General features: G+C 39.7%; 1 protein-coding gene across 2 annotated transcripts in view; it reads right to left on the bottom strand.

Moving 5' to 3' along the window:
* Positions 1 to 12,811, bottom strand: part of LOC124622239 (protein AF-9) — a 108,889-nt gene that overhangs the window by 32,465 nt on the left and 63,613 nt on the right. For both annotated transcript variants that reach the window (XM_047147892.1, XM_047147893.1), the window contains 2 exons: positions 7,380 to 8,417; positions 4,387 to 5,022 (listed from right to left, as the gene is read on the bottom strand). In XM_047147892.1, the coding sequence (XP_047003848.1) occupies positions 4,387 to 5,022; positions 7,380 to 8,417 (1,674 nt within the window). The remainder of the gene's footprint in view (positions 1 to 4,386; positions 5,023 to 7,379; positions 8,418 to 12,811) is intronic.

Genomic DNA, 12,811 nt, shown 5'->3' with positions numbered 1-12,811 from the left:
TGATTTACTAGACGTCGGCATCAAATCAAGATCTAAGAGGATTTCAATTAGTCAAGAGTTCAATGACTACTACTGAGCACACGTGTAGACTATTAGTAACACATATAATGTCAATTTTAGTACAATGTTTTCAAATCAGGAGTGGACAAAAGACAGAACCCTGTACCAACACTGGAGATCATCCACCAATTAGTTAGTACTTGCATATGGTACCACCAGCTGAAAGACAAATAATACAGGAATGAGTAGAGAAGGTGCTGCAAAGATGACATCACTAAATCTTCAAACATATGATGGACAATCTGCTTCAATACCTTAAATGGATGACGTGTCTTTGCTATCTGGATGACATTTTCATTTTTTCAAAGACAGTTAAAGAAAACCCAAGCCACTTGGAAATGTGCTGACCTGTATTCAGACTGCATCCAAGAAACTGCCGTTTTTTCACACAAGAAATAAAAATCTTGGAGCACCTAGGGAATGGCGATGGAGTCTGGCCCGATACAGAGAAAATAAGAGCAGTCACTCATTTTCGGTTCCTCAGCACACTCGTGATACGAGAAGTTTTTTTGGAATGTTCTGGCACTACCGGTGCTTCATACAGGACTTCTGAACCAAGGCACGACCCCTACAAGAACTACTGCAGGGAGCCACCAAATTTTCCTGGTACAAGGCACATGAATGATCTGGCCTTGCCCCTAAGGAGGTGCTAAATTATTCTTCATTTTCTAGCATTTTATGATGAGAATGCTGAGACACAATTTCATACATATGCTAGCAGTTTTAGAAGAGGGGCAGCTCTAGTACAAATTCAGGAAGGCGCTGAAAATTTGACAGTTTATGCTTCCAGAGTACTCTCCAAGTCCAAGATGAATTACCCCACAACGGAGAAAGAGTGCCTTGCAGTTCTGGCTGTATTTATTTGGCAAACCAAACATCACTGTGACAGACCAACATTCTATCTGTTGGCTGACTAGCCTGAAGAATCTGTTGGGTTGACAGGTGACATGGCTACTGAGCCTTAGCAGCATGACATCAGAGTGATGCACAAAAGCAGATGCAAACAGAAGGATGTCAATGACATTTCACAGAATCTTTTGGCAGAACGCAGCAGTGTGGACGAAATCTCAGTCATTGCTACATTAAATGACATTGTTTCTGAATTGTGGGAAGTCCAGCACTGCTGAAAACCACAGAAGTCTTGAAGGAGGAAGAATGGATCAAAGGGGAAATGGATCATTGTATAGAAGGAACTATGACCCAATTGGGCATGAATGGCTGCTTTTCATCCCGGCTCATCTACAGCCACCTATACTGAAGTTTTTCCATGATGCTCCAACACCTGGTTACCTGGGATTCATCAAGACTGTACATGGAATCAGATGTAGGTATAACTAGCCACATCTCTACTGATCTGTTACGACACTATGCGAGTCACTGTAAGGAATGCCAAAGACAGAAGCACAGACTGCAATTACCTCCAGGTCATCTAGTACCAATCCTGCTTGCAACACCATTCCACCGAACTAGAACTGACTTTTTATAGAGGTTCCCGAAGTCGACAAATGGGAAGAAATGGTTAATACTCTGCACTGCATACTTCATCTGCTATGCTATCACTGAAGCTGTGCCGACTATTGAAGCTAAGGAAATTGCGCAGTTCCTTGTAGAAGAAATAATTTTTGAAACATGGAGGACCCCATGTGCTGATATATGACTTTGGAAAAGTTTTCCAGCCAAAAGTAGCAGAAGAGGTAATTTATGGTCGCAACATCATCTACAGGATGAGGGCTGCCTACCTCATCTGCAGATGAATGTCCTCACAGAACTTTAACAAGACAGTAGCAAACATTCTCTCAATGTGCACTGATTCCAACCAGTTAGACTGAGATACAATATTGCCCGTTGTGATATTTAAATAGAATACAGTAAAATAAGACACTACAGGCTTCTCAACATTCTTCCTGCATCAGCCGCGAAGCTGAAATGACAAAGGATATTTTTTTTTCCATTTCAGATGGATGATACTCATCATGACTACATGAAACACTTCATCACCAGAACTGAAGCAGGAAACTGGCTTGCATATGGACTCTGCATGGCTTGCATATGGACCCTGCACACCAGGAGAAAGACAGAGCTCCACAATGCCAAGAACAAACCAGTGACATACAAGCCAGAAGAACTAATTTGGATTCTTACATCTGTATGGTAAGTAGGGCTACCAGGAGTGTTACCAAAGAGCTACTTTGGGTTGTATCATAGCCTTCATAACTTGTCAGATGTCACATTATAAGGCCGAGGATTATGACCGCTCGTCCAGAAGACAAAAGTATATAGACATCATCCATGTCATCCATATGTAGCCCTACTATGGCCCAGAAGTGCAGATCAACAATGGGAAGTTAAAGGAAACTGAAGACTCCCTAGATAATTGCGATGCTTCAATGGGAGGGGCTACCTTCAATGCTTATAACAGTGAAGAGGATGTAACAATATCACCAGAAAATGAGAATCCGTTATTCCTGCCATTCACAAGACCATTAACAAGACCTAAATCCATGATGCTGTAGCTGAAGCCAATGAGGATTTCTGAAATGGTGGGTCACTGTTTCCCCAGGAGAAGGAGCAATGCTGCGAGCTATGATGCACACAGGTGGCGTAGTGGTGGGTGCAGCGGGGATTGCCATTTCAAAACTGACCACTAGCAATTATTTGTTATTTAGTATTTATCGTTTCTGGAATTTCTTGAAATAGCTTATGTTAGTAGACTCTGGAAAATTTGATGTTTGTATAAATACTGGTATTATAGAATAGTTGGTGTTTGCATAAATAGCTGCACATTCTGTCCAGGAGTTCATTTCTGTTGTGGCTATATGATGGTGTACCGGCCACTGTGGCCAAGCGATTCTAGGTGCTTCAGTCCGGAACCACGCGACTGCTACAGTCGCAGGTTCGAATCCTGCCTCGAGCATGGATGCGAGTGATGTCCTTAGATTAGTTAGGTTTAAGTAGTTCTAAGTTCTAGGGGACTGATGATCTCACATGTTAAGTCCCATAGTGCTCAGAGCCATTTGAACCATTTGTATGATGGTGTCACTAATAAAAATGCTTTCAGTTCCAAGTCCTACAGATTTCTGAGTTGGTATATTAGTGATGTACCATGATCCACAAAGTATTTATCCCAGAACTGAATGAAAAAATTCAACATGGTGTGTCTACCAGCAGGTGTGAAATTCTGCTTAGTCATTTTCCGGTTTTTTAGTCAAGTTCAGTGGCACGCTCATAGTTGATACAAAGCAGCCTCAGATCGAATGTGGAGCCATTAACTAACTGGTACCAGGGTTTAATAAAAGAGATGGAAAGTTGTAACTGAAACAAAAAAAAAAAAAAAAAACATTTGTTTATGAGGAAAATTGAAGCTTGGTGCTTTTATGTAACTTTTTGACCTATTGAGATTTTGTCGTAGTAGAGAGTATCAGTAGGAGTTGCTGGGAACCAGCTGGAGAAAGTGTAGTGATTCTCAATGGATATATTTCCCAATCCTTTGGTCAGATCTCAGAATCATTCTGAAGGCAGTCAGACAGCTATAGTGTATTAATAATTGGTTCTGCAACAGTGACAAAGTCAACCCTGTCTCACATTGCAAAGCAAAGCAGGTGTCTCTAATTTAGACTGATTTTATAACTTTAGCAGTGATATGAATTTCTCCAGGTCCACCAATACACATTCTGGTAGTTAGTCTTTGCCAATAAATGCTTTGGTAGTTTGTATTTGGAGTAATACATCATATAATTGTTCTTGTTCACCAAGAGCATGTGGATTTTGGTTGTAAGACTTTGCATGACACCACGAACTCCCTAAGGACATGATGGAAGAATGTTTTGCCATGTCTACTTATTAAAAGATACATCTGTCATCAACCCGAAGATTGTTTTGAACAATAATGTGGTTTCTTGGAATGGTGCTATGAGAAGCAGCATGCCCTCAATTTTCCCCCGACATTTCAACTGCTTTACCCTGCCAATTATAGGGAGATCTTCAGGTTAGTGTGGACTTCCAAACATGGCACAGCTCAGCACTTTTCACATTAACAAACACTGTCAAAGGCGAAATAAATGATAAGAGACAGACAAAAATCCTTGGACTGACATAGGGCTGAACCCACATCTTTGGGCACATAATCTGGCAATTAACCACTGAACTCTGAATAATTAAATTTTCCTAATTTTTTCCTGACATGCACAACTGTAATGTACAGAAGGAAAATCTTACTGTTATTTTACTTACTGTTTTACAACAAAAGCTATGTGTTGTTACGTCACACAAAATGAATGGATTAGTATATCATGAAGTGTGGATTTTTTTATCCTTTGTTATATATACCTGCACAACTTTCTGAAGCTCAGCATTGTCTTCAAGGGTCATTATCTTTCGTTGGAGGTCACGCAGTTGAGAGACATACTCCGCTGTAAGAACACGTTCACTAGACTGTGTTTCTGGAGACACTATTTTGTCTTCAGGTGTTACACAAGGCTCAGGTTCTGGCGAATCCTGTCTTGGTAATTTCGGAGGTGGAGGTTGTGAAGTCTCTTCTGCAGTTGAAGCACTTGTGCTACTATGCCTTTTGCGCTTACGTTCTTTGCCCTCTTTTGGTTGTTTATCTTTTGCTTTTTTTGCAGCAGAGCGCTCACCCTTCTCCTTTGTGGCACGGTTTGAACCTGATTTTGCTGTAATAGCAGGGTCAGTTACTGCAGGAGAACTCTGTTTTGGTGAACCCGAGGATGGTGAGCTCTGATGTGGAGGAGGTGGTGGAAGTGGCGGTGGAGGAGGAGGTGGTGGTGGTGCAGCTACAACTTGCCGAGGTGGTGGTAAGACATCTTCTACCTCAGACAGATCAGATAAGGAGTCATTGCCCTCCATTTCTTGTATCAATGCATTCAATGGGCGCTTTGATGGAGCTGGCTGGGACGATGCAGTGTGATTCTGGACCTCAGCTTCTCCACTGTAGTTGTTGTTCCACTATGAAATAAAAAGACAACAATGTTAATTTCTTAAGTCAAATAAAAAATGTTTATTAAGTAACATGTAAAAGAAAGCATTTGACAAAGTTGAGAACCCTTTTAGGCAAAAGATTTACTCCAAATGACAATGATCTTTGTTTTAACAATCCTAAGTTTTGATCTGATGATTGCAGGGCCAAAGTGCCATGAGACATTTAAATGTATTAAGCAATTCATAAAGATTTATCCATACCCAAGTCCCTCCCGCTCCCCACACACACTGAGGGGTTACGGGGGGGAAGAGAATGGAGGTGAGTTAACAGTTTCCTGTAGTTGCAGGATGATTGCTGGAACTGTTTATGACAGCATGGAATAAGAGATTCAACATGCTCCTCTGAAGGGAACAATATGAAGGGCAGTCAAACAAAAATCGAACACCAGCCACACTGAGACCATGAAACGGTTCCATTCAAAAGTAATCAGCAAACGTGTTAAGATATTTATCCCACTAGAGACGAAATTAGCAACTCCTGTTTCGTAGAATGCAGTCAGCCGCTGATGGATCCACAACCACAACCATTCTTGCACTTCCTCGTCTGACTGAAACCTACGTCCACGCATGTCTTTCTTCAGGTTGCTAAAGATAATAAAATCCCATGGTGACAGATTCAAGCTGTATGAAGGATGCTGCAGCATTTCTCAAACAAATCACTGAAGCATAGCCTTTGTCCAATTGGCAGTGCAGGGCCAGGATTTATCGTGCAACAGGATGATTCCACTCAACAATGTTCCTGGGAGTTTCGACTTCAAGGCATGTCGCAATTTCTGCAAAATGTCTCCATAGTGCTGCACACTGATTGTGGTTCCATGTTCGAGGAACTCAATGAGCTGAGGGGTAGAGGAGGTCATCATGACCCAACTTCTGAGAACAACTTTGGATTTCTTTGGCAGGACAGAAGTAGGATGTTTCCAGTGCTGACTTTGAAATTTGCCCTCAAGGTGTTGGATGGAACCATGCTGTTGCACAATAATGACTGCCCCCACACAGCCAATTGGATGAAGGCTATGCTTCAGCATTTGGTTGGGAAACACAGCAAAATCCTCCATACAGCCCAGATCTATCACCATGCGATTCTTACATCTTTGGTGACCTGAAAAATGACATGCACAGACTTCAGTTTCAGTCAAACAAGGGAGTGCAAGAATGAGTGTAGTTGTGGATCTGTCTGCGGCCAACTGCGTTCTATGAAATAGGAATTGATTGTCTCATCTCACAGAGGGCTAAATGTCTTAACGCATGCGGTGATTACTTTTGAATGGAAACATTCCATGGTCCCGCACTGACAGGTATTCGGTTTTCATTTGACTGCCCCTTACGCAATCAGTCAAATTCAGACTAATCCAAGCACTACACTCCTCAACAAATGATAGCACTTGTGGGTAAGTTGTTTCAATATGTTGCAACGAGTCTCAGTCAAAATCACAGCTAGCTTCAACTTACTGCTGTGATTAGTTGCATAGTTATTGTGGTCAAAATGGAACCATGTGAGGGAAACTCATCTCTGTAATTAAAGTAGTATGCTGTAACTGAAGTAGATGTTAAGCCAATGGACCTGCAAAATGGAACTGTGTGACAAACAAAGTATTATATGACATTTGTCAGCAACAATGAGTTAGAAACTATGAGTTGACTACATGATTAAGGAGAACTGGTACATGACTTAGTAGGAAATTGCTGGCAGATGTGAAATATCACAACAGGGTTCACATTATCACATAAGTCAGAGCTCAGTGATTTGTATGGTTGTTCTTGCCTAAAATAAAAGCAACTGAAAGTGAAGATTTTTTTCAACAACACTGTGACTTTGAATGAAGCATGAGTTCACCTTGATAAAACTTTAAAGAAATACAATCAGCAGTGTGAACTGTGTGACGATGAACTCCATCTTCTGGAAACAGAAGATGGAGTTCTTCTGTCACATCTTAATGAAATTTGTTTATGATAGGCAAACGTATATCCAATCACCTGACTACTATGCTGAAAAATGAAAACAGTGCAATTAAAGAGGAAATCCTATGGAATTTTTCTGTGTTTCACTTAATAATCCGGCAAACACTTATAGTGTCCATACATCGGCATATTTTGCGATGGAACCAGAACATGAATTCACACATTTTTCTCGTGAATGATATACCAATATCAAATGGCATATGTTCAACAAGATGAGCAACTAGCACATACAAACTGTAACACCAATGAAACAGTTAGACAGCAATAAAGAACATTTTCAAATCGACTACACAAGCATGTTATAATCTTGGGAGAAAATCAAAACAAAAGATGATGATGCAGTACAGTAAAACTTAAAAACATACCGTCTTAGATGATGTGTTCTCTGGTGAAGGACTGCTGGAATCTTGTTTGGGACTGCTAGAATCCTGTTTTATAACATCAACAGCTGTTTCTGGCAGATTCTGTGTCACTACTTCAGTCTTTTCACGTTCTTTTACTTTACTTTTTATCTCTTTTTGTTTTTCTCTGTCTCTGTCTTTTGTGCTCTTATCTTTTTTCTTGTGCTTGTGCCTTTTCTCCTTATCATTACTTTCACTGTGCTTTGACTTTTCTCTTTCCTTCTCCTTTTCTCCTGATGGTTTACTAACAGGGTCTTTGGTAGGAATATGTTCTTTGTCCTTCTTCTTTGTATCTGTGGCCTCTTTATCCTTGTGTTCTTTCTGCACCTTATCAGTTGATGGCTTCTCACTACTTCCCTTACTGGCAGACTCATGTTTATTGGAATGTTTCTCCTTCTTTGGTTTTTCATCACGATTTTTCTTGTCCTTCTTTTTCTTTTCTGATTTGTTACTTTCTGTTGCTGATTTGGCATCTGATTTTGATTTTGTTTCTTCTACTGCTAAAGATGACGGCTTTTTTAGAGTTGTGTCATCTTTTAAACTCTTATGAGATGAAGAGGATGATTTTGTTGCTGCAGGTGCTGCACCAGGTATTTTTGGTGGTGTACTTGATGATGAGGAAGAGGGCTGCTTTTGAGAACCAGGAACTTGAGCAGGGTGGGATGAGGATTTTGAAGATGGTGATGAAGGTGGAGGAACTTTTGGTGACGTGTGATGGGATTTGCTACCATCTTTCCGATCTTTTCCTTCTTTCTTTTCCTTGTCCTTATCCTTATCCTTTTCCTTACTGCCTCGACTTTCCGATGAATGTTTTCCAGATTTTGAATGATGTGGTAGTTGTTTTCCACCCGTTGAACCCGGAACAGTTTTGGAACTTGGTGATATTTTGGGTGATGGAGCACTAGATGATGATTTTTTGGTCCCATCTGGAGAAACTTTACTGGAACTGGGTTTAATAGGATCTCCAAAAATATTGGAAAACTTCTCAGGGGGACGCAGATCCTGAAAACAAATTCAGAATGCATTATTGGATTAATCCATTAGGGAAGAAAAACACACACACAAAATTCGCAGTGTAATACTGAAATCAAATTTTACTACTACAAGTGGCTACTTCTGTGTATGTAAACATTCCAATACAGAGAGTTTATGATGTGAGGAAAAACATGAATGCACAAGGGAAAAGTGTTAATATTATACATTAAGAAATAAAATTTCTACAAAAATTTGGTGAGTGCATATTTGACTAAATTTAAGAACTGTCACCAATTAATTCACAGTTTGTCATTCAATCTTGACATGGATAAAAAATGAGTTATTTATTAGTTGAAAACACTGTCTGAAACAATGTACATGACATATAAAGAAAGAAATGCTGGTGATATACAAATGATAAATAACTATAGAGGAAACCATTAAAATAACAGTTCAGCGTGTTTCATGTACAGTGTTTCATTTAATTTTCCAGTAACAATAGTGCCCAAGTTGAGTATAGTGACCTGTTAACTTCATCAAAATCGAGGGTGTGGAGATTTGGTCCAGCAGGCAAAGAGAAAAGGAGGAGGGAGGGGGATTTGTTGTGGACTTGTCAAAAGTATACCAATATCTGCTTGCTATGATACAGGAAACCTACAGAAACTAGAAACATCTGATGTAGAAATGTTAGCCTATTAAGACACGATAAACTTCATAAGTTTTGAAAACAACCAGAACACATCTTTTACACAATTTGAAAAAAATCACCTACAGAAATGTGGAAAAGCAAAACCTCATCTGGGTGGGATGAAAGAAACACCTCTGCAATAAAGGGTGTGTATGATATCATTGCACTACCACTGTCGATTATTACACCCCAGTCTTTTGAGGTGGGATGTTCTCCAAATGTGTTGAAATATGCTGAGCTAAAATTGTGGTGTCACCGCCAGACACCACACTTGCTAGGTGGTAGCCTTTAAATCGGCCGCGGTCCATTAGTATACGTCGGACCCGTGTGTCACCACTATCAGTGATTGCAGACCGAGCGCCGCCACACGGAAGGTCTAGAGAGACTTCCTAGCACTCGCCCCAGTTAGACAGCCGACTTTGCTATCGATGGTTCACTGACAAATTATGCTCTCATTTGCCGAGAAGATAGTTAGCATAGCCTTCAGCTAAGTCATTTGCTACGACCTAGCAAGGCGCCATTACCAGTTACTATTGATGCTGTAAAACATGTACCGTCAAGAACGATGTTCACCAATTATGGATTAAAGTTAAGTATTCCAACAGATACGTACTATTTTTGCTAGTCTCATATCCCTGACCTGTTCCAGACTTCACGCCAGCCTACGTGAGCTTAAACGCGTGCCTTTCGGCTTCCTCCTAGTGGATTGGCTGTCTTGCCAGTCCACAACAAAAATCATTTCTCAAAAGTTGATCAACAGAAGATATGGGGAATTACTATCTTATCTCTCTTCTTCCAGTCTTGTGTAGAGTATTTGAAAACACTGAAGCAAAACAAAATCTAAATTTCTTACTGTAAATGGCACAATTTTCACAAACCAATTTGGATTGCAACAAGGGAAATGCGCTGTCAATACCATCAATAAGTTTACTCAGAAGATATGCTCCACATTAAATAAGATTAAGAAGCTCATAGGAGGTGACAAATGTATTTGATTCAGTGAGCTGCTCCATACTTATCCACAAATTACAAATGTACGGAACCAGGGACATTGCTTTACAATGGTTCAACTGTAATTTAATTGACAGGAAACAGAGTAATTGTAGTTCCAAATTCAAGCAATTATTCTACAAACTAGAAAACAATTTCCCAAGGACTCCCACAATGTTTGATATTGGATCCCTATCTGTTCCTTTCCTACATAAATGGTCTACCACTTGCTACAGATGCTCATTTAGCTTTATCTGCTGATGATACATCAGCTCTAATTGAAAACAAGATGTCTGAATGAATTCCAGAAAGTGTCAAAAATACTTCAGAAAATAATGAATCTTAGGTCCAGCAAAACTAAATGTTGCTAAAACCAAAAGTATGCAATCTGAAACCAAATCATTAGAATGGGGTGAAATAAAAATAAATTGCAATGATCAAGATATCACAGAAGCAAACCACACAGAGTTCTTAGGCAAAATCTTGATAAGGATTTAAACTGAGAGGTACACATTGACAACTCAGCATGAAAACTGAATAGTTAAGTTTTTGCAATATGTATTTTATCATGTGCCACAAACACAGACGCCAGAAAAATAGTCTATCACTGCTACTTTGAGTCGGTTATTTCTAATGGAATAATCTTCTGGGGAAATTCAGCAATTCTGATGGGAAAATTTTGCTATCATATTGAATAATTTATTGAGCACAGTTTTGTAGTTTGGAAAAGAGAATCACATAATTACTTTTTGAGTATGAAAACTACAGGATGTATCTGTGCAGTTGTATCTCAGAAATGTATACAAAATAGTGTCAACTTTTTTATTTCTCCAAAAAATGTTCTTATTGTAAAATGTGACATTTACTGTTAAATGTTACACGTCTCCTCTACATGAAAGCAAATTGTTTGAAAACTGTTCATAACAAGATTAATTAATCACATTCCACATCTATACTTTAGTGTGGCCAGTTGGAAAACTGAAAGCCAGTTATCTTGTTAAAGAGTCCAGTGCCTTAATCACCATTCCATCTTGCTTGGTCACCCACTCCCTTTTACCACTGAGCCTGATAAGGAAAGGAAAACACTCACACATTTGTAAGTGCAACACCTCTTGTTTGTCATAAAATCTTGAAAATACAGGAGAAAAATAGTAACCATACACTACAGTTTTATATCTGCGAAACATATCCATTATCATGTGGAGTGATGTAATGGAGTACATCGTGGAACAGTAAGTGTTTTTTTTCTTTTTTTTTTTCAATATTACATGCTAAAAATTGGAGTATAAAACCCATTAATATCAAATCCCCGAAAATTATGATAAACAACTTTCATGGTGTAGTTTAATACATTTAAACTACACAAAAAGCACATCTAATTAAACAAGAGTGGAAGTACTGAATTAGCACGATTATTAAATCACAGAAAAGAAATGAGAAAGAATTAATATATATCTACAAAAAATAATGTTTCTTGGGAATACAAAATTACATATCATACACGGCAGCATTAGTAAATAGTAAATGTGGACACTTCACATGTTCCCAGGTTACTCCACAGATGGAAAAAAATGTCCTGGTCTCCATAACTGTTTTGACCTAAGAAGAAACTTGGCAGTAACCATGTATACTCATGTCTAGAAACTTATGAATGCTCAAGATTTGGTGGCATAACAACTACAGCATTTTGAGATATTTTTTATTGCAGACTGAAGACTTTCACTGTTATTATATGTAAACCAATTACTTCTGTAGTATTAGTAGCTTGAGTAAAATGATATGATGGAGACACACATGCTAAAACTACACCACTATTAGCAGAAGCATACATATACACATATGAAACATGACTGACATTCAAAAAATTGCAAATTAAAAGCCACACAAGTGAATGGTTAATCACAAAAATACTTTGGGCGTAAAGGAGACCACTCACAAAAAATCAGAAGCACCAAGTTGTTGACAGGCATAAACAAAAGAAAAAGACAGAACTTGCTAGTTTTTGCAACACACACACACACACACACACACACACACACAAACACACACACACGCGAGCGCGCGCATACGTAAGTATGTACGCACACACACACCTGTGCCCCTACATGGAGGATGCACAATGCCAGAAGTACAGTTTGGCAGATGGACTAAGGTAAGGTGGGAGTTGTGTTGGGTAGTTGGTTGTTTTTGGGGGAAGGAGACCAGACAGCGCGGTCATCGGTCTCATCGGATTAGGGAAGGAAGTCGGCCATGCCCTTTGAAAGGAACCATCCCGGCATTTGCCTGGAGCGATTTAGGGAAATCACGGAAAACCTAAATCAGGATGGCCGGACGCGGGATTGAACCGTCGTCCTTCCGAATGCGAGTCCATGTTGGGTAGTGTGGGTAGAGGGAGAGAAAGGCAGGAGACAGGAAGAGGGGCTGGGGATGGGTAACTAGTGGCTTGCCCACTCGTGGACGACACATCTGCAATGACGCCAAATCCCTTGCTCAGTTTGCCAAATGTCTCCTGAGGGCCTTCACAGACAGGAACTAACCTCCAAACCCAGTCCACAAAAAGATTATTACAGGCCACATCTTTGCACACCCTAATCCTCCCATCACCCTCAACAATCAGCTAAAAAGGAACATCCCTCATCTCCAAATATCAACCTGGACTGGAAAGCTGAATCATATCCTTTGTCAGGTTATTGATATTCTAACATCATGCCCTGAAATGAGGGATACCTTACCCAAGATCCTT

This window comes from Schistocerca americana, chromosome 7 (genome assembly GCF_021461395.2).
Source record: "Schistocerca americana isolate TAMUIC-IGC-003095 chromosome 7, iqSchAmer2.1, whole genome shotgun sequence".
In the NCBI taxonomy this organism is placed as follows: Eukaryota; Metazoa; Arthropoda; class Insecta; order Orthoptera; family Acrididae; genus Schistocerca; species Schistocerca americana.
This window is presented reverse-complemented; position numbering and strand designations above follow the sequence as displayed.